This window comes from Hemiscyllium ocellatum, chromosome 28, assembly GCF_020745735.1.
Source record: "Hemiscyllium ocellatum isolate sHemOce1 chromosome 28, sHemOce1.pat.X.cur, whole genome shotgun sequence".
Taxonomy (NCBI): Eukaryota; Metazoa; Chordata; class Chondrichthyes; order Orectolobiformes; family Hemiscylliidae; genus Hemiscyllium; species Hemiscyllium ocellatum.
In genome coordinates this window covers 14,633,657-14,655,907 of record NC_083428.1, presented here as the reverse complement: position 1 = coordinate 14,655,907, position 22,251 = coordinate 14,633,657, and the positions used below count along the sequence as shown (strand labels likewise).

At 41.7% G+C, this 22,251-nt stretch overlaps 1 protein-coding gene across 3 annotated transcripts in view; it reads left to right on the top strand.

Moving 5' to 3' along the window:
* The window catches only part of LOC132829142 (transducin-like enhancer protein 4), a 165,475-nt gene that overhangs the window by 62,890 nt on the left and 80,334 nt on the right, over nucleotides 1–22,251 (top strand). For all 3 annotated transcript variants that reach the window (XM_060846481.1, XM_060846483.1, XM_060846482.1), the window contains one exon: nucleotides 21,490–21,552. In XM_060846481.1, the coding sequence (XP_060702464.1) occupies nucleotides 21,490–21,552 (63 nt within the window). The remainder of the gene's footprint in view (nucleotides 1–21,489; nucleotides 21,553–22,251) is intronic.

The following is a 22,251-nucleotide window of genomic DNA, read 5'->3' as shown; positions in this document are numbered from 1 at the left end:
TAGAAATTAGATGCAGCAGTAGGCCATTTGGCCCTTCAAACCTGCCCCATATTCCACATGATCGTGGCTGATCATGCAATCTCAGTACCTCACTCTCACTTCCCCTTCACACCCCTTGATCCCTTTAGCCACAAGGGCCACATCCAACTCCATCTTGAATATATCGGACAAACTGGCCCCAACATCTTTCTGTGGTAGAGAATTCTACAGGTTCACAACTCTCCAAGTTGTTCCTCATCTCACTCCTGAAAGACTGTGACCCCGAGTTCTGGACTTCCTCAACATTGGGAGCATTCTTCCCTCATCTAGCCTGTCTAGACCCATCAGGATTTTATAGGTTCCTTTTAGAAAAATATTGCCAGAACCTGAAACCTTGATATATTGGATATGGAGAAAATGAAGGATGCTGTCTCTTCTTGCCTATATTTTCTTGCTGAGTTGACTGGTAAAGCCCAGGAGCAGCCTCTGTTCTCCCTGGATACAAAGCACATGGAAGGACAGTATAAAATAAAGGCCATCATTCAAAATGTTGCAGTAAGAGCAGAGATCCCTGGGTGTAAATGTGCAAAGTTTGTTAATGGTGATAAGACAGGCCAAGAGAACTGTTACTAAAATATTCTTGGTTTCATAAATAGAGGAGTAGAATACAAGAGCAGGATGATTATAATGACCTTCTGCTATATATTGGTTAGACTTCAACTGGAGTACTGTCTATCAAACTGGGCACAACACTATAGGAACTATGTGAATGCACTGGGGAGATGCAGAAGACCTTATGTGAATGATTCCAGAGACAAGGCACTTTAGTAATGAGGAAAGGCTGGAGAAGTTGAGACAGTTTTTCTTGAAGAGGAGAAGGCTAAGAGGCGATTCGATACAAGTGAGAGATGGAACAACGTGAGAGGTCCACACAGAGTAGATATGGAGAAACTGTTTCTGCTTGTAAATGAATTGAGAATCAGAAGGTGCAGTCTCAATGTTCTGCAAAAGAAGCAAATGCGAGGTGAGAAAAACTGTTTTCACATGGCAGTGAGTGAGAGTCTGGAATGGAATGGCTAAAAGTGTAGTGGAGGCAGGTTTCAGCTGAGGTATTCCAGAGAGCATTAGAAAGTGACTTAAAGAGAGAGAAAATGCAGGGTTACAGGAAACGGTAGGAGATAGGTGCCCTGTTAAAAGGCTCAGTCAGTGCTAACATGGTGTGGGCTGAATGGCTTTTCCCTGTACTGTGGCAATCCTGTGATCCCACTGTGGGAACGCTGGTGTTGCAGCAAACGTCCTTTAGTGCCTTTTTCTTTATTTCAGGTACCTCACTGGCCACACGCTCTTGTTTGTTTGTGCTTTCTCAAGCTGCTTTTGTGATATTGGAAATCACCCTGTTATATTGTCTGCACTTTAAATGATGATAACTGGGTACAAGTCAAATTCTCTTAAGACTGTACAGTTTTGTTGCTGCTGTTAGTCTTATGGTTTAGCAATTCTATTGCTGGCTTCACAGCATTATCCCTGTCTACCTCTGTACCTCCTCCCAACCTACAAATCTTCCTCATTCCCATTCCTTTCATGGCCTCACCTCTCCCTCAGTGTTAAAGCTCTCAATTCTGCCAGATCCTGATTTAAATTTCCATACCATTGCCTTCAAGCTACCTGCTTAACCCTCTGCAAAGTTTGTCTGCCATCCGCAAGGCAAAAGTCAGGAACCCCTTGTCTGGATGGGTGCTGCTCCAACAACACGCAAGCAACACACTGTCATCCAGGACAAAGTAGCCGTTTGATGGCATCCTATTGCCACCTTCAACGTTCACTTCCCTGCACCACTCATAAGGTTCGTACTAGCTACAGTGTGCACTAGCTCCAATGTGCTGCAGCAATTCACCAATACTCCTTCAACACCACCTTACATTCCAACCCTGTGATCTCAACCAACTCTGAGCGGTAAGGACCGGATGTACTGATGATAGTGTTCCCAAGCAAGGTCCCTTCTATGTCTCACACCATGCTGACTTGGAAATGTATCACTGCCTGTTCGTTGCCTTTGGGTTAAGATCTTGGACCTCCCTTCCTAACAAAAGTGTGTTTCTAGTCCCAAGACTTTAGTGGTTCAAGAAGGTTCACCAGTGTTGAGAGCAAATGAGGATGGGCAAAATCTGCTGACTCAGCAGCACCACATCCTGAACAAATTTTAAAAGTTAGTTCCCTCATGCCCAAATGATAAATCTATTAGACCTTTTGATTTTTTCCATGTGTTTTAGCAGTGATTTTAAATGCATCCTTTTTTATATCAGTCCAAACAATTTTGTTATAAATATGACAGTGGTTCTAATGATATATAATGTCAGTCTAAAACTTAGAGAGCAGTGTGTTGTAGGAGGGAACCTTGCTCATATTTATTCTAGAGACAGGTTAGACCAAATTGAAGTGTATTTAATGCATTAGTTCACCTCAATGCTGAACTTTGTGCAAGTCCAGAGCAGACCTCTAAATAATTTATCTTTTAATCTGATTCGGGCAATAAATGGATATCAGGCGAAAGAGAAATGAAGCAGCAGAGCCTGACAGGATATATCCTGGGATCTTGAGAGAGGATGTAGCTGAGACTCGAGGGAGCTCTTACTGATGTGGGCTGGAGAATGATCAATGTGATACCCAGATTTATATATGGACATGGAGCTCATCAGGCTAATAGCAAGCCAGTGAATGTGAGATCTGAGATAGGAAAAATGTGAAAATCTCTCAAATTGCAGCACTACATTTCTTGATAAAAGAAAAAAAAATCTGTTTTTCAGGCACGAACATAGTAAAAACATTTTGAAGGATGTAAAGGAAACAGATGATGCAATGCATCCAATGCACACCTACTTTGGAAAAGTTGCCATACTCCTATTGGACCATGGGCTGCTCTCAAATTAGAGAGACATAACTGGTGGTAGTTTAATCTAAGGGTCACCATGTCTCAGGTGAGGGGAGAGGTTGAGAAGGAGGGTTCTTCATGGTAACCTCAGCTGGCATGGGAATTGAACCCACAATGTGAGCCTCACTCTGCATTGAGCTAACTGATGCCCGAGTTTCACAAAAGGTGCCCCTTAGAAAAGGCACCTGTAGCAGATTTCTGAGGAAGGTTAAACAGCGTGGAATTCAGGGAAAGGAGACAAATTCTAATAAAATTAGTAAAAAGGCAGTGACCATACCAAGAGTTAAAGTTAGTTTTTCAGCAGTGGGTTTCAGAGCTATGGCCACTTCATCATGTGTAGCAATGGTTTAAGTTTAAACCCTGAAGGGAGTAGTGTCAATATTTAGAAATGGTGCCATAATCAGGGAGTTATTCCAGTCTTTAGTCTGTCAATGAAAGCAACAAAGTGGTGGTGGAGTATTCAAATCAAGAGTGAAAGGATTGGAATTTTAAGAAAACGCAACAATAAATCTATTACAAATAGAAGTTGTCAGGGTGCTGTGTATGAATAAAGGGATTTTGGAAATAGAATATTAAATTCAGAACATTAGATAAGAATTAGGAGCAGGAGTAGTCCATTGCCCTTTGAGCTTGCTCTGCCATTTGATACAATCATGGTCACCACTCCAATGCAAAATGGCAATACTTCAGGTCAATGACAAACAATGTGAATTAATATTGTGCCTTTCAGGACTATTTTTCAAGTATATCATCGACCTTCACTCGATTTCTCGTCCCAGTATTTAATTTAACCCTCTGTACCATTCTAGTTATTAGCTTGCCATAATGCTGGTCTCATTGTGGTTCTGGTAATGGCGGTCCCAACAGTACATCCCTAATGTAGAACCATATAGCCATAGAAATGATAGCAGTGAGAAGGGGGCCATTTGATCCATCTTGTCCATGCTGACTTAAAAGAGACTCAAATGCCCACTCTTCTCCCATCTTCCTGCACACAACCTTTAGCCCTGCAGCTTACAGCATTTATTTTGCAGATGTAGGTTCTTTTTGAAAGAGTTTAGGGTCTCTAACAACTCCAGCTACTCACCGTCCTCTGCGTAAAAAAACATTTTTCCTCATGCCCTTCCCTCTAATCCTAATTTCCCCAGTCCCCATGAATCAAAACCCATTTCTCCCACAGAAATCTTTGAGCACTGCATTTAGCTTATGAATCCTATTGATGTATTTTTGCTCATAGATTGAGTAATAATCCCAAAGTTAAAACCTTTTTTGAAGTCTGTTTTTTAATTTAGCCACCAGCTGCTAAAACTCCCTAGCCTCTTCTGTAGTTCACCATAGTCTGTGGCACCTATATGGACCATAAGTGGATCCTTCCTGCCCCACTTAAATTTTTCTTTAGCCAACAGCAGATATGCCAAATCCTGACACTGGGCAACAATGGCAACACCGCCATCTTGCCTCTTGATTCATTATCTGCAGGCGAGCTGTGTTTATCTTCTTGAGCGTGCTATCCTCTGCTGCGTTAGCATCAACACCCCCAGCTTGAATGACTTCCTATGTGTTGGTCAGTTTGCTCATCCAGCCTCCACCCTCCCCACATTTGCCCATTGCAGGCTGCTAAAACTCTGAAGCTGTGAAACTGAAACTCCTTCTCTTGTGCCTTCTCTATCCCTTTAACTGCTTCACACTCACCTTTACACTGTGTTGCTACTATGTTGGAAGACTCTGTTCTAAGGGATATGACATTTCCCTTAGTGAGTAAAGTGACCAAGTAACATTCCTCTCTCACAGTGTCTGCAGCCTAGACTCCAGCTTAATAGCTCTGAGACAAAACTTAGCCCAGAAGACATAGGACTGGAAGTAAGGCCATTTGGCCTTTTGAGTCCACTCTACCATTCAATCATGGCTGATGGACATTTCAACTCCACTTACCTGCACTCTCCCCATAACCCTTAATTCCTTGCAAGATCAAGAATTTATCAATCTCTGTGTTGAAGACATTTAACGTCCCGGCCTCCACTGCGCTTCATGTCAATGAATTCCACAGGCCCACCACTCTCTGGCTGAAGAAATGTCTTCTCATTTCCATTCTAAATGGAACCCCTCTAATTCTAAGGCAGTGTCCGCGGGTCCTAGTCTCCCTGCCTAATGGAAACAGCTTCTCAGCGTCCACACTTTCTAAGCCATGTATTATCTGGTAAGTTTCTATTAGATCTCCCCTTAACCTTCTAAACTCTAATGAGTACAATCCCTAGATCCTCAGCTGTTCATCGTATGTTCGGCCTACCATTCTAGGGAACATCTGTGTGAATCTCCATTGGACACACTACGGTGCCAGTTGGTCCTTCCTGAGGTGTGGGGTTCAAAATTGGAGACTGTATTCTAAGTAGGGCCTAACTGGAGCCATATAAAGTCTCAGAAGCACATCACTGCTTTTATATTCCAACTCTCTTGAGATAAATGACAACATTACATTCACTTTCTTAATCATGGACTCAACCTGCAAGTTAACCTTTAGAGAATCCTGGACTAGCACTTCCGGATCCCTTTGTAATTTAGCTTGATGAATTTTCTCACTGTTTAGAAAATAGTCCATACCTGTATTCTTTTTTCCAAAGTGCAAGACCTCGCATTTGCTCATGTTGAATCTCATCAGCCATTTCCTGGACCACTCTCCTAAACTGTCTAAATCTCTCTGCAGCCTCCCCACCTCCTCAGAATTACCTGCCTGTCCACCTAACTTCGTATCATCGATACACTTCACCAGAATGCCCCAAGTCCCTTCATCCAGATCATTAATTTATAAAGTGAACAGCTGCGGCCCCAACACTGAACCCTGCGGGACACCTCTTGTCACGGGTTGCCATTCCACTCTCTGCCTTCTGTCAGACAACCAATCCTCAATCCATGCCAGTAACTTACCTTGAACACCATGGGCCCTCACCTTAATCAGCAGCCTCCCATGAGACACCTTATCAAAGGCCTTTTGCAAATCTAGATAGATAACATCCACTGGGTTTCCCTAGTCTAGCCTACTTGTTAGCTCTTCAAAGAATTCTATCAGGTTTGTCAGACACCATCTCCCCTAACTAAATCCATGCTGATTTGTTCTAATCTGATCCTGCAATTCCAAGAATTTAGAAATCTCATCCTTAACGATGGATTCTAGAATTTTAGCAACAACTGAGATTAGGCTAATCGCCCTATCATTTTCCATCTTTTGTCTTGATTTTTTTCTTGAACAAGGGGATTACAACAGCGTTCTTCCAATCATCTGGGACTTTCCCTGACTCCAGTGACTTTTGAAAGATCACAACCAATGCCTCTGCTATTCCTTCAGCCATCTTCCTCGGAACTCTAGGATATAGCCCTTTGGGACTAGGAGATTTATCTATTTTTAGACCTTTTAGATTATCTAGCACTTTCTCTGTAATGGCTACCATACTCAACTCTGCCCCTTGACTCTCCTTAATTGTTGGGATCTTATTCACGTCTTCCACTGTGAAGACTGATTAAGTTCTTCAGCTATTTCCTTATCTCCCATCACTAGCCTTCCTGCGTCAATTTGGAGCGGCCCAATGTCTACTTTTGCCCCTCGTTTGTTTCTTATGTATTGAAAAAACCCTTTACTATCATTTCTAATATTACTGGTTAGACTACCTTCATATTTGATCCTCCCTTTCATTATTTTTTTCTTTGTTATCTTCTGTTTGTTTTTGTAGTCTTCCCAATTTTCTGATTTCCCAGTGCTCTTAGCCACTTTATTGGCTCTCTCTTTATCTTTGATACATTTCCTGACTTCCTTTGTCAGTCTAATTCCCCCCCCCCCCGATAATCTTTTTCTTTGGGATGAATCTCTGTACTGTGTCCTCAGTAACACCCAGAAACTCGTGCCATTGTTGCTTTACTGTCTTCCCCACTAGGCTCTGCTTCTAGTCGATTTTCATCAGTTCCTCTGTCATTCCCCTGTAATTACCTTGATTTAACTGTAACACCATTACATCTGATTTTGCCTTCTCTCTTTCAAACTGCAAACTGAACTTTACCATATTATGATAGCTGCCTCCTAAGTGTTCATTTATTTTAAGATCTTTTATATGGTCTGGCTCTTTACATAGCAGAATAGCCTGCTCCCTTGTGGGCTCCATCACAAGCTGTTCCAAAAAGCCATCCTGTAAGCATTCCATGGATTCCCTTTCTTTGGGCTCCACTGGCAACATTATTCACCCAGTCCACCTGGATATGGATGTCCCCCGTGATCACCGTGACCTTGCCTTTCTGTTATGCCCTATCTATTTCCTGGTACATCTTGCGTCTCTGGTCCTGACCACTGCTGGGGGGGCTGTACCTAACTCCCATTATGTTTTTTTTTGCCTTTGTGGTTCCTCAACTCCACCCACACAGACTCCACATCATCTGACCCTATGTTATCCAGTGCCATAGATTTAATTTCATTCTTAACGAACAAGACAAACCTGCCCCTTCTGCCCACGTCCCTGTTTTTTCGATAAGTTGTAAGCCCTTGGATGCCAGTCCTGAACCCCCTGCAACCACATCTCTATGATGCCTAACACATCAATAAACATTCACGATGATTGTGCTGTTAATTTATCTACTTTGTTACGAATAAGTAACTTTGAATAACTTCCTTGAACTGTAGCTGTTTACTGTAGATGTCTGCTGTGCATCATGCTGGCACCAACATTTACACTGGCGTGACCAGTGTTTGAACACTTGGTGAACGGTATCATGAACTCAGTAACCCTGAAATTTTTATTACAGCTTCTGAATTTTTCTGCAGATGCCTTTTGACCCTCTGTCATGAAAACTTAGAAAAATGCTTCATCATCAACTCCAGCAGCATCTCTGTCTCTGTAGAGCCTGGTTTGCTTAACTTACAACCAAATTAATTCTTATCAAATTCTTTTGACAAGCAGGTTGTGGGCATGAAACTTGCACTAACACATTGCCATTTATAATGCTGCAAGGAATAGTTGCCACACTCACTGTTTTAACTGGCCTCTTTAAAAAAAGGGCCGTGTAACCTCTTAGTGTAAGCAGTGTAAAAGTTGGTTGGCGCAGGAGAATGCACAAAGCACATTAACTAATATATGTTCCCTAATTCATACAGTTAGTGTGCAGCTTTTAATAAGTAATGATTTGAATAATTGATGTACACCAGTCTAATAAGAGAACTGGCTAAAGGGGTTACTGGAACATGTGATGAATTTTAAGTGTTCCCCACTGTTAGTAAGTTCCCCATGAAACTATTTGTGCATTAGTTGCAAGCTGGCAGACTTGGAAACCTTGCCTTTGGAACTGGTTAAGTAGAATTTTAATTACAAAGCAGCTCAAGTGGAAACATTTTGCACATTCCTATTGAAATGAAGTTAGATGTTCAGGGCCAATGAAAGCACTCTGCTCAGGCTCCGGCTGCAGTGTTGCTTGTGAAGTGAGTCTGTTAGGCAGTAGGATATTGCTTTTTGTTGCCATGTTGGACAGTAGTTAATGTGGAAAGAGTTTGTTTCATCAAGTGTTCCTTAAGCTTTCAGCGTTGGTTAAGTGCAGGAAACCACTTAGCGAGTTAAAGGGCAGTCAAGGTTTTATTTTCATATCTGTTAATCTTGCCCTATTTAGTTTTTGACGCTTGGGTGTTGCAAAATGGTTCTCAATGAATCTCTTGTGGTTTCCTGTTCAGGGATGTGAGGTGCGAAACGAAGAAGCTTACTTTTGCTGGTATCTACTTTGCTATCAAGCGCAATTAGGGTTCAGCAACAAATGATGAACTTGTCAGTGATTTTCACACACGGAATGTGAATAACCAAAAGAAAATATGCTTATCCCCAGCAACCACCAACAAGAGAACAAAGCGGTGGTTTTTACCCTGTTTTTTTTCACAGGCACCTGATTTGAATAAGAGCAAGAGTTTGAATCCATTTTCTAATTTTGAGTAAAAGTTATGGCTTCTGTCAGTTTGTGGAAGGATCCTCCAGTGTCCTTGGCCCTCTAGGTTAAGTATTTTATGGGGAAAAGGAGCTGAGTTGCAATTAGGGATTTGGCATTCCAAAGTTGATCCCTTCTGGTCTGTGGCTTAATGCCCACCTTTACATCTTCTGAGTGGTGTGGTGATAATGTCACCAGGCTAGCAATTCCAGAATAAATTCAGGTTAATGCCCTAGGCACATAGTTTTGAATTCCGCCATGGCAGGTGGTTAAAATTTGAATTCGATTAAAAACCTGGAATTAAGGAGCTATGTTTACAATATGTAATACTGAGCGAGTCCTGGCCAAATATTGTCAGGTTTATATGGCAGATCTTTAGTCCATCAAATTAAAAGTGAGCTTGTGCATTATTATACAATCTATCAGTAACTTCCCAAGACAACAACAATTACTTCAGTCATTGTAGTTAGTCTGTGAATGCCTTCATGCCCTCTTTTTATATCCTCTAGAAATTCTGTCTGTTCTTAAGGGATTGAATCAGGAGAGGCAGAGAAAGCTCTCTTTAGAAAAAGCCATGCTTTTGCTGAAATGGATTTACATTTGACCTTTCCCATGTCAGGAGGTATGCGTCTGTGCTGCAGGCTGTGATTTTAAAATGACGTTCTTATGCGCTGCGTTTTGTCCTGTACCCCCCCCCCCCCCCAGACCTTCATTCGCATATCCTAGAGCAGCTTGAAATTGGGTTAACGGAAGTAGAAATGACTGGCTTTTGAAAGATTTCAGGCTGTTTGGTGTTAGCATGTTGAAAGCAATAGATTCACTGTTCATCAAGACAACAGATGTAGAGAGCAGATTTTATTTTGCTGTTGACTGATTTGGTTATGTACTTCTACAAGTTGACTCTGATGGAAGTTGAGTGATAAAAAAGCTATGCCTGTCTGTAGACACTATGTGAGATGTTATTGTTAAGCCGTGATCCAGTTTCTAGGGCATGTGGGCCTATACGCCAACCCTGCTAGTTAGCATTAATTGACCATGTCATTTCATGAATTAAAGGATGTTACACTGATTCTATATGAAGTGCTCTTTTCAGTTTGGAACCAAGCACTCTGTCCTTGGCTGCAGCATACCTGAACATGGGAGTGTTTGGAGTTGTGGATACTGTCCCAGCATTTAATGTTGCCTACTTTTGAAGATTTTCATATCTGTATCAAGTCTGTATTTATTTTGAAAAAGTGAACCTTCGTCCATTGAATAATTTTTAAACGGATTCACAAGCCAATTGTATGAATTTGAAACATCCATGGTGTACAAAATACCACAGAGAGAAGCTACTGAAGATTTGGATCTTACAGTTAATGGGGAGAGGATAGAGTGCTTCAGAGAATATCTCTGGGACACCCACACCATCCAACCCTACCGCCCTGTGACTGAACACTTCAACTCCCCCTCCCACTCTGCCAAGGAGATGCAGATCCTGCGCCTCCTCCATCACCACTCCCTAACCACCTGATGCCTGGAGGAAGAATCTTCTACCTCAGAACCCTTCAACCCCAGGGCATCAATGTGGATTTCACCAGTTTCCTCATTTCCCTTCCCCCCACCTTATTCCAGTTCCAACCTTCCAGCTCAGCGCAACCATCATGACCCGTTCTACCTGTCCACCTCCCAACCTACCTATCCACTCCACCCTCCTCTCTGACCTATCACCATTGCTGAAAATGTGTTGCTGGAAAAGCGCAGCAGGTCAGGCAGCATCCAAGGAACAGGAGATTCGACGTTTCGGGCATAAGCCCTTCTTCAGGAATGAGGAATGAAGAAGGGCTTATGCCCGAAATGTCGATTCTCCTGTTCCTTGGATGCTGCCTGGCCTGCTGCGCTTTTCCTACAACACATTTTCAGCTCTGATCTCCAGCATCTGCAGACCTCACTATCACCATTGCTCCCACCTCCATCTGCCGATTGTATTCTCAGCCACCTTCTCCCCAGCCCCACTCCCCTCCCATTTATCTCTCCACCCTCTTGGCTCCCAGCCTCATTCCTGATGAAGGGCTTTTACCCAAAATGTTGATTTTCCTGCTCCATGGATGCTGCCTGACCTACTGTACTTTTGCAGCACCACACTCTCAACACTAATCTCCAGCATCTGCAGTCCTCACTTTTGCTGGGAAGAAGATTTTGTTGGGTTGCTCCTGTCCTTTGCAATTAGTAGTGTCTCTCCCTTCCCCTGCCTAAATAACAAACCAAATTTCAGTGGACATAACCCTGTTCTTCTGACATCTCTAGTTAAGAAACTTTTTTTGAATTTCCACTCTATTACCATTTGTGGGAGGTGACTCTTGCCACAAAGGATACAGCAGTTCGAGAGAGAAACTCATCTCTATTTCTGGAAACTTAACGATGGACAATAAATTACCTCATTTGAAAGGCCTCTGGATGGATACGTGAATAGGAAGGATTTAGAAGGATATGGATCAAATACTGGGCAAATGGGACTAGATTAATTTAGGACATCTGGTCAGCATGAATGAGTTGGACCAAAGGCTCTGTTTCTGTGCTGCACAGCTCTATGATTCTAAATTAATTAGTGTCTCCCATTGGTCAATAGGGAAGCAAAATGATTACCACATTTTTTTTTCCCACGGTGGCTCAGTGGTTAGCACTGCTGCCCCATAGCACCAGGAACCCAGGTTCGATTCCAGCCTCGGGCTACTGTCTGTGTGAAGTTTACACATTAGCCCCGTGTCTGTGTGGGTTTCTTCCGGGTGCTCTGGTTTCCTCCCACAGTCCAAAGATGTGCAGGCCATGTGAATTGGGCATGTTAAATTGCCTGTAGTGTTAGGTGCATTAGTCAGAGGGAAATGGTTCTGGGTGGGTTATTCTTTGGAGGGTTGGTGTGGACTGATTGGGCCGAAAGGCCTGTTTCCACACTGTAGGGAATCTAATCTAATCTTTTTGTAGTTAAGATTAAATCTGGGCCAAACTTTGGTAATCAGTGGCTCACATGTACAGAGAGTTAACCTTGCTGTTTGATCACCATGAATCTTTTTTGGGCTTGAGGCGATGCTTAAAAGGAACATTATCACCTGGAAAATGGAGTATCCATAATTACTTTTTATTTACTGTACTGAAATTAATAATTTATTTGCAAGTGTACTCTATTCCAATATAATAGTTGCTTCATATGCCATCTCTGCCCCTCCCGCAGACCCATAAAAACTATCTAGCTCCAGGTGTATAAATAATGAGATGGCTTTAACATATTGTCTTTTCAAATATGAAATTGTGTTCTTCCTCCGAGTTTGCATTATGATCTTAAAGTTGAGCAGGCAGTTGAATTTCTACCCAGGCAAAGCTACTGCTGAAGCAGCAGTGCATATTTATCAGCTGTTAACATTTGAAGAGATTCAGTGCTCTCCTGTTACCACCAGACTTCCTATTCACCATATGCTTCCCCATCCTCCCCGTATTTTTCTGGCTGGTTTCCCTGACTGAGCGAAAGTGTGACAACAATGGTGGGGGGAGGGGGAGTTGTGCTGAGGTTTGTAAATTGCTGCCTTCTGAATTTACTTCGGGGTTTTCGTCTTGCGGTTGTTTTGTGTTTGTATCATTTGCTGTTCCAATGCTACCACTTAAAATTTCTGAAGAAGTCTAGCGGCGGCTGGATCTCAAAAGTTGAGACTCTTGCCCAGTCCAGTTCCATTCCTAGTGGATCCAGAGAGCCAGTGGATCAAATTGTTGGTGATTAGTGAGAAAATTCTAGAAACAAACCCGGTGTGATAACTGTATATACATTTAGAGGCACTTCTGTACTCATGGAGGCCCAGACATGCTAACTTTTTGATTGAATAGCAATCACTGTGCTCAGCTTCTGCGCTCTGTTCTGAGCGACGTGAAGTGCAATATAAAATGCAGTGTGAACCTTCATCGTGCGTCAGGGTTTAAAATAACTAAACCTGGAGACATTTTTACTGTGCTACATCGTCATTAATGATATTGGGAGATAATCCGCCTGATTCTGTCAGTGTTAATTGGTCGCTAAGCAACTAATTAGCATCGTGATAGAAAGTGCTTGTTAACTTCTTCCCCCTGCACACCCCCCACCCCATCTTTGAAATGTGTGTTATGCCCCAATGGTGCCGGTCACATTCCTTGCACATAGGGTTGCAACCGGTCTGGTTCTTACATGGGCTGTCTGGAGACGGTTCGATGGCACTCCAGACTTCCATCTTTCTCTTTCTCCACCCACCCACCCCCCCAAAAGAAAGCTTTTGGGAGCTGCATTGTGGGCACTGTGTTGGTGCCGTGCTGTCTGGGAGATGACTAACCCCTTCTCGTTTTCCTGACCTTCTCCGAGTAGTGTGGGTGGTGATTGGCTGCTGCAGGTTTGTGCTATATTCTTCTGGGCAGCTTCTTAAAAGTTACAAATCCTACTGATGGTCTGAACTCAGTGACTGCACCTACATTACAAATCGTTTCAGGGTGTCCCTTCCATTAGACCTCTGGTCATGGTTCATTGTAAGGCACCAAAACCTATTTTGTAGTTTTCACTGGGTATCTGGAAACTGTGCTAAATCTTAACCAGTTGTGACTGTGTTTAATTTAGAGTTTCCAAAAACATTGAGACTCTCAGTCTGAGTCAATCATTTTATGCAGTATTACCCTGTATCTGACTGTTGCCGGGCAAATCTCCCTCGAGCCAGCTGTACCCCATAGTGTGAACGTGGTCAGGATTGAGAGCCAGCTGCTTCTGTGTTCACTGGAAATGAGTGATTGACGGACTCACCTCTGAGTCAGAAGGTTATGGGTTTAACTCCAGGGACTTGAGAACAAAAAATTAGCCTGTCTCTTACAATGCTGAGTGGGGGCTACACTTGTTAGAAAAGGTATTTTTCGGATAAGGCTTCAAGCTGGACCTGCAAGTGGACATAAAATATCCCCATGACATCATGGCAAAGAACAATGATGGGGAAAGTCATTCCTGGTTCTCTGTTCAATGTTTATTCCTTGAACATTGCAGGAAAGAATTTATCCATACTGCTGTTTGTGAGAGTTTGCTGTCTGCCAGTTGGTTATTCCTTTTTGTACAAAGCAACAGTGACTGCAGTTTGGAAGTATTTCATTGGTTATGACTTATGTCATGTCTTTGGCTCAATATGGTAGCATCTTTTTAAGTGACGTGATCACAATGTCATCACTGCACCATGGTGTAATGGTCTGGTATTCCATTTTACCCTGGACCACATGAAACATGACACGCTACTGAAGGCCTCCAGTTAATGTTAGACACTTATGCGCCTGTGATTGCAATGCTTATAGGTAATAATTATCTTTTGGATTTGTCGCTATCTCTGCCCAGTTTCTTATGTTTTGAGAGAGAAAATGGTTATTGCATCAGGTGGAGGTAAACATGCATCAATAATGTGGTAATTAAGATGAGGGCATTTATTTGTCATAAAACACTGTAAAACTACAGCCTTGCACTGCTCGAGGCCAGGAATAATTATTGCTGTCCCAAAGACAGATACGTTGATATAGCAAGAAATGAAGTGCATTCTGATGGGAGTGGACAGTGAACTCATTCTTAGAAAGGAGTGACATAGAGTCTGATTGTAATGAATGTTTGTGACCAATTCATGTTGGTTCTGCCCTGTAAAAGAGGAAGATGTCATTTTTTGTGGATTTTTTTTAACGGCCTTGTACTTTGAGATTCAATAATGCAAAAACCATTTAAGTGTCTGCCTGACTTGCAAAAATAATAAAGACAAATTAGCTTGCAAATAATCCATTTGTGATATTGAAGCGAATTTTTGATTTCCCATGGTGAGCGCAAATAGCCTGTAAATGATTTATTAATGAGTGTAAGTGCAGCAGGAACTGTGGCCCAAAAGTGCTGCTGCCTTACACAGGACAAATGTAGGAAATCCATCATAGTCAGTCCTTGGGGACTGTAAATAACGGCTTGTTAAATGCTGCCAACTCCTGAATTATCTCTTCAGCAAGCGGAAGCTTTAAATTCAGAGGTGTTGGCAAACTGTCTTCCTGGCAGCATCCCACATGTATATGCTACTTAACCCTTAAGTGCCATTGAGCTTGCATCATTGAGAGAATCCCACAAAATTGGATTCATCAATTTGATTTTAGCAACATGCATTAATGCAGCATTTTTGTCAGTGTAGAAGGCGTTCAAAGGCAAAATGTAAGCTTTTTGATTTTCGTTCCTTCTCCTTCTCTGCCCTTCCCCACCCTGAGAATTGTTGGTTAAGGCACTTTCGTGTTATTGAAGATGTGTTGAATCTTGACATGCAGATTTGGTGGCAGTGCTATGAAATGATCCTTCTTGAAGCGATTGTAATGGAAACCCAGATTTTCCCAAGTTGGCTAAATCATCGAACAGGAGTAGGATTTATCCATTTTAAACTCTGTGTCTAATCCAATTAAATCCTGGCTGATTATTTTCTCATTTTAAATTCATGTCTTGGTTCCATAATCCCTCAATACCATTGACCAACAGAAATCTATCCATTGACCCTCCCTCAGCCTCAACTGTTTGGAAACAGAGCTCTTTATTTCTCCTGCCCCTTCATGTGAAGTGCCTTCCTGGCATCACCACAATGGCCTAGTTTTAATTTTAAGAATTCCGCCTCCTTGCTCAGGAAGTCTGAGTTCCTTTTGAAACCTTGGAATTGTTTTGTGATACAACCACATTGATACTCACCACCAATTTGTTGTCCGGTTTTGTGCACACATCCATGAGTTTGGTTTCAATTCAGACTGATCAAGAGGAAGGCAACGTCAAGACCTGTCGTCAGGTTTGGTCTTCTTTATAACACTATTTATTACATATTAGGACTAAATATTGCAAGGTGTGATAATTGGTGATATACCAGACTCTAATCTTGCTGTTACATTAATGAAAGACTGTTCCATAACCTCTGTCACCTAATGTTTGTGTATGCATGTTATGCGCTTCTCTGTATATATTTCTCTCTTCCCAATGAAGTAACTCCACCCACATTATGCTATTTAAACCCAGTGAGGAGTAGCTCCACAACATCCTTGTAAGGTTTCTCCAGGGTTCTGAAGCCCTTCCAGCATAGATTTTCTGGTTGATCTCTGTACAGGTCTGTGTACAGCACGCAACCAATTAAACAGGCAGAAAATCTCTCTCTGCACTTTGCTTTGGGAGCTAGGCTACATGAATACAAGCTCCATATACCAGCCTCACCTACAGGTATAATGCTTGTAACTTGGAGATTCAGAACCAAATCAAGATTAATATATATGCAAATGTTGGCATAGTTAAGTATATGGAACCCTTTTATTCTAACTCTCTGACCACTACGATATCTTGGATTTCAAAGTATGTTTGTAATGTTCTACAATTACCCTGCATAAGGAAATAAATTCCATTAGACCAGCTAATACACACACTTTGCTGTATGATATGAGCTGTATCATATTCATTGCTCAATTTGAAAGCCAGAGCATGACAGGCACGGTGGCTCAGTGGTTAGCACTGCTGCCTCACAGCGCCAGAGACTAGGTTTGATTCCCACCTCGAGTGACTGTCTGTGCGGAGTTTGCACGTTCTCCCTTTGTCTGCGTAGGTTTTCTCCAGGTGTTCCAGTTTCCTTCCACAATCTAAAGATGTGTGGGTCAGGTGAACTGGCCATGCTAAATTGCCCACAGTGTTAGGCACATTAGTCAGGGGTAGATATAGGGTAGGGGAATGGATCTGGGTGGGATACTTTTTGGAGGGTTGGTGTGGACTTGTTGGGCCGAAGGGCCTGTATCCACATTGTAGGGAATCTAATCTATATGTTGAAATGCTGATTGGTATGGATGGAGTTCCAGCAGCCACACAGCTTGGAGGAAATATTGCCTTCGGCCTGTTTATGATTTTGTGTGACTATACCGAGAGAAGGGATCTGATCAGGATGACCATTATCGTATTGGGTGGCTTTGACATGCCCTAATTCAGCACCAGATTTGCACAGTGAATATATGGCTCTGGTGCTCTTGATAGGTTGTCAATAAGACCAATCTTATAGTGTGATTCTCTTGGCAAATTTCTCAGCCAATGAGGACAACAAAGATGGGTGCTCATTTGACAGCTCCTTTTGAAAGGAAAATTTGAGTGCAGGCTGGAGCCAATTCAAGCATGTAAGGAAATTCCCACATATGGCAGCAGATTCACATCTAGCAAATGGATCACCTACCTGGGGAAATACATAAGAGTTAGGAAATCCAGTGTCATTCCAGTGCAAATCAATTTCTCATTTGGTCGTTCACTATGTTGCTAAAATGAAACCAATACTCAAGTCACTGAGTTTATAAGTTTAATTGATTCTGATTTACTCAAACGATGGTGGGTCTAGATTGCCATGATATCGTATTGCAGTGCAGATGTTTATGGCTTTGTTGAGTGGTATGATGGTAAATAGGCTAATAATTTCAAATCCAACATGTCGACATTGCATTGTTATCAATTTATTTAAATCCACTGTGGCCTTTGTAAAGATGAAAGAATCTTTCACCATGAAAGTGGAAAATTTGCTTAAAACTGATTGTAGCAACTCACCCAATCACTTGGTCAGTTCATGTTGTGTAGAACCAGTCATGGATAAGATGAGGAGTAAAGGGAAATCACTCTTGTGTGCCCAATCATAGAATTCATCACCACTGTTCAGCATAACATACATGACACAGCAGCCCATTGCCCTTCCAAATCCAGTAAGTAATTTTCTTAAGTTTGTTTTTGAGTAGGGTTGCCCAGTCCTGCTTAGCACCAGGGACATAAATAGAAATTGCTGGAAAAGCTCAGCAGGTCTGGCAGCATCTATGGAGAGAAATCAGAGTTAACATTTCGGGTCGAGTGACCCATCCTCAGAACTCAACAGGGCTAATGGACAAGGATTTGGACTTGTCGTTAACAAAATGCAGACTATTCTTAATGTAGTCAATCTTGACCATTCTTGTCCTTTTTGTTGGCTTTTACTGATAGGTGTGTCCAGGCTGATCTGAGGCCTTAAAATGCTGCCAGACGTTCATGCCATCCAAATAGCACATTCTTCTCACACAGTATAAGTATTGTTTTCCCTTGTTTTGATATTTCTTGAATATTGTCCAGCTGAATGCAAAGCCTTCTATGACTTGTGTCGATTTTCAGCCATTCTCCAGTTTTGTTCTGCCAAATAACAGTTTGTGTGGAGGTTAGTAAATAGAAGTCACTGAATGGTGCAGCTATGAAACACAAAATTTAAATCACCAGACTGTACATTCCAGAAGACTGTGAAATTGCAGCATCCTTTTAGCTACTGTAGATTCCAAATAGCAATTTCATGTGACTGCATTGTAGGGGGGGTCACACAAATGTTTGGCTCCCCTCTTAAAAGTAAGAAATCTTGGAATATTTGCATCTTCTCTCATTGTGACTGGATGTCTCTAGAAACAGACTCCACTGGGAACTTCATGGCTGGTTTGATATTGATTTCTGTGAGATGTACATGGAGGATACTTGTCTACGTTTGTCCCCTGACTGAGTAAACCCAATAACATTCACTCTGCTGGTACTTGAGCCATTCTGCTTTGCTCACTCATGTGATAAGTGTCACATTGACCTATCTACCACTGAGGATTTTGTTGTGGTACAAAGTAATTTAAAAACAAAATGCAATTTTTACCACCATCAATTTTATTTCGGTGTAAATTGCCTAAGTACACTAGTGCTCCTGTGTCATTATGTGAAGTGGTATTTACTCTTCTCCTGTTTTAAATCCCAGTTTGTATTTTAGGGCCGAAAATAATTTATTAATTTTTGAACTAATTTGTATTTATTGACTCCTGACTTAATTGGCTTTTAAAAATTAAGTGGCATGTGCTATTGATAAGGATGGACGAATTGCATTCAGAAAACATCTTACCAGGCAATGGATTGCACGGCTTTTTTCGATGCATAACATGTCTCAACCATGTTTCACAAGGCAATTTCTGACAGCTATGTAAAAACAAGGACTGCAGATGCTGGAAACCAGAGTCTAGATTAGAGTGGTGCTGGGAAAGCACAGCAGGTCAGGCAGCATCTGAGGAGCAGGAAAATCGACGTTTCGGGCAAAAGCCCTTCATCAGGAAATCTAATTCACCACTCTAATTTCTAACATCTGGTGATGAGTTAACTGAGTTACTCTGCTCCTCGGTGCTGCTTTTAACGACCAGTTTTGGCCAGTTGCACAGGGAGAATGGTTTGTTCTTTTGTGGAGATAGAGGGAGATTTAACACCCATGGCAACTGTTAACAGGCATTGATATTGCACTTGGCTTGACAGCTCATCAAATGAACAGCGGGGTCAACAATGCAGCATCCCAGTGGTAGTCCAGTCAGAGTTGTTATAGCCCAGATTGTGTGGCCAGCCCTTGGAACTGAACTTGAAAGTGTAACATTCTGAACTAAGCTAGCAAGGAAGCAACACAAGTTTTTGTCACCCTCTCTCCCACATGTTTTGTCTTGGTCTACCCTACACTTGCTACACCACGTGATAGATGGAATGAGAAATCTGCTGGCAGACAATAGTTTCACTTTATCTTTTTTCTATTTTGGTGTGTTAATTGAAGCTGTTTTAGCAATCGAGTTTCAGGTTCTCAAAGAAGTTTGCAAGATGAGATGCTTAAGTAACAAAATCTCAAATCTGATCAAATGGTGCAAACGTATGGGACTAAGAACTGTCTCAGTCATCATAGCAGGAGATTGCGGCTGTAGTAATGAAGGCTCAACTTGTGAAGCATTGTTTCACTGTCCATGTACACTGAGAACCTGACTGTTGCTGTGAGTTTATTTCTTCATTGTTGCATGTGACTGGCAAAAACACATAGTTCAAAATAATCCAAAAGCAACAAGTGTTTAGAAGCTGGGTGAACACAGCAGAGGTGCTATCGTTGGCTTTAACATCCCGAGGAGTTAGGGAAAGGGGAGATTTGGTGTTGCTGTGATGCCTCTCATGGTTAAGCAGTCTGCTGGCAGTCTTCTCTCTCTTTCTCTCTCACCTAAGCTTTTGATTGAAGAATGGGTCATTTGGCCTAGGCACTGGAAAATGTCTGGCACCGTAGCTGTGAAAAACAATGAAGGAAAGTGTCAATACAATGGTTTGGACATTCTTTACTGTTATACGCCCATTACTTTGGATTGTAGTTTTCCTCTCTATTTGTTCACCGTCCAGCATAATTAATTAAGCTTTTTTAAAAAAAAACTCACTTAAGATGTTGCCACTAACTATTCATTTACATTCTGCCAGTTCCCTGAATCTAATAGAGGTTTTTGTACCTTTTTCTTTTAAGAAGCGCTCTGTGACGACTTAATTTGTTCCTATGCATCAGTACTCATAGAATCATACAGCATGGAAACAGACCCTTGGGTCCAACTCGTCTGTGCCAGCCACGTTCCCAAACCAAACTAGTCCCACTTGCCTGTGTTTGGCACTTGCCTCACTTGCCCCCGCACAGTGTGTGATTGCTGACTGTCATGGATCCTGGTAGGTACTGGCACAGGGGAGCCCCATCTTTGTACAAACCTGCTGACAGTCTGTTTACAACAGAGAATATGGCTTTTATTCAACAGTGTGTTTATTATTTATGCATGAGAGGTTCTTTTCAGCTGTTGGCTTTCTGCAGGTATCCAACCACTTGTATTTTAATTTAGTGAGTTATTAAACCTGAACTGTGTTATCTTGATTTCCTGATTTACAAAAAAAAGTGAATGTGTGTGTGTGTGTATGTGTGATGGGAGCCAGCTAGGCAGGGAGATTTTTTTTTGTTTTATTTTAAGAGCTTATTTTGGCGACACATATGTAGAAATTCTTTTTGTTTCTTGTCTCTTTTCCAACCCAAGTCACATTAAATTGTGTTCTTTTTATCTGCTTTGCTTTATGTGTGCTTGATGAGTTTGTCAGCCTGACTGGTTCGGGTTGAAATATTCTGATGTACACTGTCTCCTAGGCCTGTCTCTCCCTCCTCTACATTTACCCTTCAGCAGTGAATCCTAATTAAAAGCTAGAGCTTCTATTACTGTCAGGATTTGAATCCCCTTTTGTCTGATTTCTTTTAAAAAAAGTTGTCTTAATCCTAAATACAGATCGGCCTTTTTTAAAAAATCTGACAGCATTAAAGTATTTTGGTTGTAGCTCCACTAATTCAGTCAAAATGTGGAAGAGATGATACCCATCTGTATTTATGGCCATGCTCTCCAGTGGGCTCCATACAGTACTGCAAGGCCTGTTGGTCAATGTTAGCCCTTCAGAAGTATGCTTGAGGGAGGAGCACGGACACACCTTCAATTATACTGAGTCACTTTGTTAAATGGAGTCAAAGTACCACAAAGGGAGCTACCAAGTATGTTAATGAGTTATGTGTTCCCAATTCCAGTGTAGTAGAAACTGCTGGATCACGCACTGGTTATCAAACTGGCATCAAAAGATCTGTTATGAATCTTTTGTTATGTAAAATGTATAATAACATTACCAGTCAGTAATGTGACTGCCTATCCTTTGCAGCAAAAACTAGTCTAGAGATCAGGTTTACTGTGTCAATGCATGAATTTGCATACTATATTTGTTTTATTTAAATCCCAATCCTTTTTCTTCCTAGACTGAAATTGCAAAGAGACTGAATGTGATCTGTGCCCAGCTCCTTCCTTACTTATCACAGGAAGTAAGTGTGATTTTTAACAGTTGTGCAATGTGTTGATTTGTTTCATATTAATCTTAAATGTGAAAGATTTTTCTGGATGACTGGTTAAGTTTTTCAAGCATGTTCCTGCTTTCATTAATTGCATTTTTTTTGCAACTTGTTAAACTTTCAAATTCTTCTCAACACAAAAGCAATGGTCATGCGAATGAAAGAAAAAAGATATTGGGTTTTTTTTAGATTCCCTACACTGACTCTCCAAAGAGTAACCCACCCCCCCTCTGACTAATGCACCTATCACTATGGGCAATTTAGCATGACCAATTCGGCTGACCTGCACATCTTTGGACCGTGGGAAGAAACCGGAGCACCCAGAGGAAACCCACGTAGAGAATATGCAAACTCCAAACAGACAGTCGCCCAAGGCTGGAATCGAATCTGGGGCCCTGGTGCTGTGAGACAGCAGTGCTAGCCACTGTGCCACCCTAGTGTCATACTGTCTTTCACTACAGCATGTCCCAAAGCCATTTACAGTCAATAGAAGACATTTAAAGTTGAGTCACTGTTCTAATGTAAGAAAAAAACAGCAACCAATTTGCTCATTTCTTCAAATAGTAAAGTGACAATGACTTAGATAAACTTTTTTTTTGTGTGATATTGTTGAAGGATAACTTTAGCGAGGACACCAGGGATAACCTCCCTGTTATAGAGTCATAGAGATGT